Source organism: Epinephelus moara, chromosome 13 (genome assembly GCF_006386435.1).
Source record: "Epinephelus moara isolate mb chromosome 13, YSFRI_EMoa_1.0, whole genome shotgun sequence".
NCBI lineage: Eukaryota > Metazoa > Chordata > Actinopteri > Perciformes > Serranidae > Epinephelus > Epinephelus moara.
This window is the reverse complement of record NC_065518.1, coordinates 1,329,785-1,336,589: the sequence shown is the minus strand read 5'-3', so window position 1 is coordinate 1,336,589 and position 6,805 is coordinate 1,329,785. Positions and strand designations below refer to the sequence as shown.

At 43.7% G+C, this 6,805-nt stretch overlaps 1 protein-coding gene and 1 long non-coding RNA gene across 2 annotated transcripts in view; one reads left to right on the top strand and one right to left on the bottom strand.

The window, feature by feature from the left end:
* LOC126399411 (uncharacterized) overlaps nucleotides 1–6,805 on the bottom strand; it is a 28,503-nt gene that overhangs the window by 15,575 nt on the left and 6,123 nt on the right. Inside the window, exons 3-5 of the mRNA XM_050059335.1 lie at nucleotides 5,332–5,601; nucleotides 3,271–3,346; nucleotides 2,253–3,108 (exon numbers count right to left, since the gene is read on the bottom strand). Coding sequence (XP_049915292.1) covers nucleotides 2,253–3,108; nucleotides 3,271–3,346; nucleotides 5,332–5,587 — 1,188 coding nt within the window. The 5' untranslated portion in view covers nucleotides 5,588–5,601. The remainder of the gene's footprint in view (nucleotides 1–2,252; nucleotides 3,109–3,270; nucleotides 3,347–5,331; nucleotides 5,602–6,805) is intronic.
* Nucleotides 1–6,805, top strand: part of LOC126399507 (uncharacterized) — an 18,260-nt gene that overhangs the window by 7,967 nt on the left and 3,488 nt on the right. The gene's annotated exons all lie outside the window — the stretch shown is intronic.

Genomic DNA, 6,805 nt, shown 5'->3' with positions numbered 1-6,805 from the left:
CCTCCCCCCCCCCGTAGTCGTCTTTCACACAGGGCTGCCGACAGATTCTACAATGTAAATTGCAGAATCTGTCTTGAGATTAATGGATGTCAAATCCAAAAAAGTAAAAGTCTTGGGATAAAATAGAGAATTTAATAGTGCGTGGGCAGATTTGTTTGCGTTTACTGCCACCTCTGCAGACTTACCAAATAATCATAACTAGTGTCCTGCACAGTCGCCACCTTGTGGTAAAACATATTAATGAATGCTATAAGTATGAGCTAACTTAGGGCCATTTCAAAGTCGACGCACGCAACGCGAGCACACACTTCCTTTCATATTCAACACATTGAGCGCAAGTGACGCAGGCAACACTTGAAATGCAATACATCGCTTGTGCAATAGGGGGTAGCAGAGTCACCGGTACATTCCGGCTAGCTAGTACTGCTATTTTATTAGCGTGCAGGGCACTAGAACTGTCATATAAATGGGGGTGTGCCCGTACGAGTTCGCAAAGTTTTTCCTCCTCGCCCGCCATATTTCATACCTGCTTCTTCTGTGAATAACACAAAGTGGTTAATTTCAAGTATGTCGCTTGCATTATCACCCCCGCTGGCAACACATGGTATTACACGCGTCGCTGCGTCGCGTATCAAAAAAATGTTTGAGACGCAAGCACGCATCATGGCGGCCAATGCGTCTCCATGCGTTCGTGTCTGCATGCCTTTGCGTCGACTATGAAACGGCCCTTAGACTTAATAGGCTATGTTACCGTGATTATAGGGCTCAAATATGGTTTGCGACACACACATTTTTAAAAATGATAATTTTTGCTCAAAAATGGCTCCCCTGGTTTAGACAAAAAAACAAACAAAAAAACAACAACACTTGGTTCGGTTTAGGAAAACATAATGTTTTGGCTGAAAAGACCCAGTTTGGTTGCTACAAACACGGCTGGACATGTTCTGACGTGTCATCAAAAATAACCCGCTCTAGTTGTTTGATGGTCTCAAACAGTGATTGGCGGCTTGGCAGCCATCTTGCCTGGGTCTCACACATCCACCATCCACTCCACTTCCTGATAAGAAGCTCAGCTCATATACATGTAACCAAAATGTTGATATAATATGTATGAAATGTACAAATGTGCCAGATTTGCGGTTTGCAGAAACGTACCGTGCGAACATTCTACTTTGAGGAATGGGCCATAGGTTCAGGCAACAAAAGGACTTTGCTTAAGATCAGGGGAAAACACTGGTTTGAGTTAAATGTGTATAAAAAGTTGAATTTTTCTGTTTTAAACAAAGATCAGGGTCTTTCCCTTATCTCAGCTAAGTGCTGCGAGTGCCTCAACATAACCATACTAATACCAGCTGTAGTCTCTATGAGTGGATGTTGTCGAGCAAGATCTGACATTAGGGTGAAAAACAAAGTAAATGCACTGTCAGTGATATGTTAGCGAACAACACCTCCTCTGGGTTTCATTACGTTTCCTTCAAAATGTACCAACTGTTGCAGACTAGTTGTATATAAAGGTCATTTCTAGGAGACAGGGCTGCAACATGAATGCTAATGTTGTGTCTGCTGGATGCGTGAGTAGGAAACGATTTGTTCACAAATACAACTTAAAAGGTGATAATATGAAAAATGAGTTTTACCTTGTTTTGCTTTTGTTTACGGTAAACAAAACCTTATTTCTACATTTCTAGGATGAAGCATTTTTGGCTCTTGATCAATATTACGCACTAAAAGTGACGACATTTTGGCTTTTTCTGCTTTTGTTTGATCTACTTTCTTCATGCCTTCTCCAAGCAGGTTATGTTTTTGGTTTGATTTGTTTGTGTGGTTGTCAACAGGAAAGATTACAGGCCCTCTTTTCATTAGACTTAGTGAACAGGTGCAGCACAGGCCAAGGAAGAGCCCGTTAAATGTTGTAGCAAATATAAATCGCAGGGAGGACACACAAATTATTTTTCACTTTTGTTAATGTGGCGAGACGGCGGGGCATTTGGCCTTGGTGGAGGTCTGCGCTCTCTGAGTGCACTTCCTGTTGTAATTTGTCTCTTGTGAGTGTCCAAAGCATTTTATGGAGATATAATACTAAACCCTTCAAAATAAAGCTCAGAATACTTTCCCTTTGGCTGATTGTGGCGCTGATAAAAGTGCATACTTTAAATATTTAACTCATCAGGAGCAGTGTTCAGAGCTTATAATGGAGTCAAGTCAAGTAGGCGTATTATATCAGTATAAAAACATGGACGTGAATGTCTTACATGATGAAATATGAGTCCTTCATTGACAGATGTGCTGGTCCTCCAGTCTGTCACAGTCAGTTTGATTAGATCTTTAAAGAAAGGTAAAACAAAGAGCTTCGGCATCCAGGTGACTCTGCCTCTCAGGCCGTCCAAAACTGTGTCAACATCACTGATGTCATCAAAACTAAAGGCACACTGGGGTGTATTTACAGTGCTGGGGCTGTAGGTGGAGTCAGAAACTCTCAGCAGGCTTTGCACACACCCTGCTGAGTCAGAATCCCACTCAGCGTGGGAGGCAGAGGTAAAACCGGACACGTGCATGAGGTCAAAGGTCAAATTTGACACTCTGGCTTCAACTCCAAAACTATCTGGCGCTCGTGTGCCGTCCTCTGCAGCACAGGATGAGTCTGACTCGCTCTCATGTGTGTAAACAGAATCAGAGTCCTGCTCCTGGACGCCATCGGAGTCTGAGCCTCCTCTGCCGTCAGAGCTGGAGGTGTCGTCTGTATCTGCTGATCTGAGCTGCTCCTCTGAGAGTGACTCTGATCCTCTGACACACACATCTGCACAGCCGTCACATACGCAGGAGCCTCCGTGGCTGCAGGGGTGTGACGCTGAGTCAGTAAACTGTGGAGGCGGCGGGATGATCTCAGCTGATGTTGATGATGTCATCTCTCTGCTTGCTGATTTTAGCCAATCGATCTCCTGCACCCACAGGCCCTGTATGATGGGAGGTTGTTCCCCGTCCTCTTGGCTCTGTCCTCTGGGTTTCCTGCGTTGTTTCCTCTGGAGGTGGTGGAGCGGGAGTTTGGCAGCCAGATGGAAGTCTTCGTCCTCTGTGTCACTCAGGAGGGCAGCGTCCATGTTGAGAGACCTGTCAGTTAGATGACATGCAGTATGTCATGTTCAGGGTACTCACTGAAATGAAGTTATTTATAGACAGTGTAAAGATCATTATATTTTCCAGTTATTCTGATGGCAGTTATTTCTTCCTGAGACACTCTGATGGTACTGTGGGTTGTATGTTGTGAGGTACCTGTGCTTTTTGAGCAGCTGAGATCTTGTGTAAGGACACTGTGTGTTGGTGGGGCTGAACTCCTGATAGTCTTCTCCTGGGACAGAGAAATATTTAGTTAAAGTATCCAAAAACATAAATACATTCAGCCAAATTCTGCAAGGAGGAGTGATGAGGAAATTGAAACCTTGTTACATGTCTATCTGTTTAACATGAGGCTACAGCTGATAGTTTGCACCAACAGTTTGCAGGAATTCTTTTTTTTACAGGAGGGTTTATGTGTTAGAGTACCCTCTGGAGGTGTCTTGGGCCTATCATTGAAACAATCGACCAGTTAGAGTCCACCTTGGTTAAAGTTAGGTAAGTTTTTCTCCTCTTAGCTTCTTCTCTCTTCCCTCATCAAAATAAGGGAGTAAGGGGGAGGTAGGGTGTACGGCCTGGTCTGGCAGGGGGGAGTTCAGTCCACACAGATGTCTCTCCTTGGCTCTGCCTTCTCTATGCTCTTTCCCACTTTTCTGTTCATCTGACCTTAACCCTTTGACTCCCACTAAGAAACCCACAGGCTGTTGTAACATCCAGTCCTAAACTGAACTTCTTGACTTGGAGCAGTTTGAATCAACCAGCAGAGACTTCTGGCCATGACAAAGTTTGGCACATAACCCCCCTGTAAAATGACAAATTGATGTTTCTACACTTCTGTTTTTGTACATACTTACAAACAGGATACAGTGTGTGAATAATGAGCTCTGGAGACACTGACAGGCTGATTTTGTTACCTTTGGACAAGCCAGGCTGTTTCTCTCTGTTTCTAGTCTGTATGCTAAGCTAAGCTAAGCTAAGCTAAGCTAACCACCTGCTGGTTGTAGCCTCTGACTATTTCACAGACAGACATGGAGTCGTATTCATCTTCTCATGTCACTCCCCACCAGAAAGCAAATAAGCACATCCTCCAAAATGTTAATATACTCCTTTAACATCAGTGCTTCAAATGTTGTTTTCCTAAATTATCTTTCTACCAGATTAAAGCCCAGTGTGGCATTTTAAATCAAAGCAGTAGAGGGTGAAATATTCTGGCTGTTTGAGCCTCTAGAACAAGTAAAAAAAGAAAAGAAAAAGAAAACCTGGATCCTACATGTCCCATAATGCAACTCACTAGCATCTCACATGACCACTGTCATCCACCTGGGTGTGTTTATCATCCCTGAATATGGGCAAGTTTCAGTTCACTTTATGTCATCACACTCTGTGCAATATCTGAGTGTTAACATTTCATATTAAAAGTAGAATTACACGTTTTTCATCCGGTAGAAAACACATGACAATCAGTTAGATCACTGGTTCCCAACTGATGGCTTGTGGTCCAGAAGTGGGTCGCAGGTCCATTTTGAATGAACCACAAGTGAATTGCAAACCTGTCAAGTTTGTAAAAAAACGCAATTCATTTTGAAGTACAGTGAATTTCCGGGACAGAGCTTTTATTTTGAAGTACTGTTTCTAGCTGTAAATGAGTGACCAAGGGATAGTTGCGTAACAGAGACAGCAAACTAGCTCTACGACATAACGCTGAATATATTAAACTGTGTGGACCTTGAACTAATGACTAAGGAGAAAAGTTGTATAATTGCCTAGAGTTGGTTGGTGTTCTCACGGCAGCATTTACAAGAGGACCAGATCAAATGCCTTGTGTGAGAAAGCTGCTCTTGATTGGTCAGAATTTCCATGTGGGAAAAATTCAGGAAGTAAAGCAAACGTTGAAGAAGAGTACACTTGCAAGATAAATATGACACTTTCTAATGTCACAGTGGAGGGACAACTACGCAGGTTGATTTTAGCGCTGCTCATCGTGGACTATATTGCTGTCATTGTTCATCAAACCAACTGGAGTTTGATTGAACCGAACCAAACAGGGCAGGTGTGAAAGCAGCCTTAGATCATCCTTAAAACACATCATACATTTCAATATAAAAAGCACCAGTGGAAACTGACCCTGTTTTAATGATAGCTTATCTACACAGAGAAAGTCCCCCCACCTCACTGTGGTCATTCATGCTTCATTCACTGATCCACACATGCAGCTCTTACTCTCTGCCTGTGCCACTATGGAGACACAGGCGTTCTCCTCATGTCCCTCAGTGACCACATGTTTGGCAGTGCCGTGCTGCATCACCCGACTCAGATGAGGGGCGATGGCCTGGACCAGCGAGTCCTTCTCCTCCTCACAAACTTGGCTGTCGTCCTCTTTGCCGAGAAATGAGAGTTCCGATCCTCCGGTCACGATGATGAACGGGGTGTTGGAGTTGAACATTCGGGGTATGGCCATTTCGCTGTCGCTGTGCATCTACGCTGTGAGAACTGGAGAGGAGGATCAACAAAACATATCAGTACAGACAGATGTACTGCTTTGTGGGAATCTTCCTAAATTCTGGGGATGTGTTGACCCTTTGAATATAAAGATGTTAGCCAAAGATATTACAGAACAAGAGGCATGTGGGGCATGAATTTACTTCATCAACGTTTTTACAACCTCTGCACAGAAATAAGACAAAAGGCTTTTTTGCTGAGCTCTGTTCTTACCCTTGGCACCAGCATTTATAGAATATTATGGGAGCGATGAGATTGTTATTTATTTTAGTTCTAGTCCTGTTTATTTAGTAGTACTTGTATTTGTCACTTGTTTCTGCACTACTCTACTGCTGCTGCTGCAGTCTCTATAAACAGATATCTGCATACGAATGCAGAATCTCAAGGTACCAGGACAAGATGTTTGTATTGGAAGCTTTCTGGTTTGCGTCTGTTGTCCGAGTAGTGTTGACCAATCACGTTTGAGTAAGCTGTGGCTGCGCACAGGTAAGGAGTCTGTGTGGAGAGCAAAAGTGGCAGAACGCATCGGCTGATATATAATCTCAGAACCCACCAGCTATTGTCTTACAACAACGCTGCATTTTATGAGCTTTTTTCAAAAAATCATCTGCCTTTATCTGTCGACAGAGATCAGCCAACACGTACTAGGCTTAGAAAACATGGCTTGGCTTAAAGTAAGTATGGTTGTTACTAACAACATTTAATGTCACAGGACATACTATGTCATGCTACACACACTAGCACACTACTTTGTTATCAAAATAACTCCACTAACTTTTGCTTTCATATGGGAAACGAAAAGCGGGCTCCCAGGTGAATGTCTGAGGTTTGTTTGACCAGTCCACCTCCCTCCCGGCCCCATACGGACTTTCTCATTATCTATACTATGGTGGTAGCCGGTGCATTTCATATGGCCATAAAAAGGGCTTTTGTGCGTCAGCAGCCCCTTTTACACTGCCAGATTTTCCGCGAATGTTGGGCCGTTTTGCCGGCAAGCTGCGAGTGTTTAGACACACAGAGCCGGATTGGCGAGTTGATCCGAGGTGCCCAATTTCCCGCCTGTTGATGACGCCGCACATGTGAGCCACTGGCGGTGGATAAACAGGAAACAGCTGATAGCAGGAATTAGGGAGCAGCTAGTAGCAAGAGGGAAACACAAACCTGACAGACACTGTAAAGATGAGCAACTGGGGAG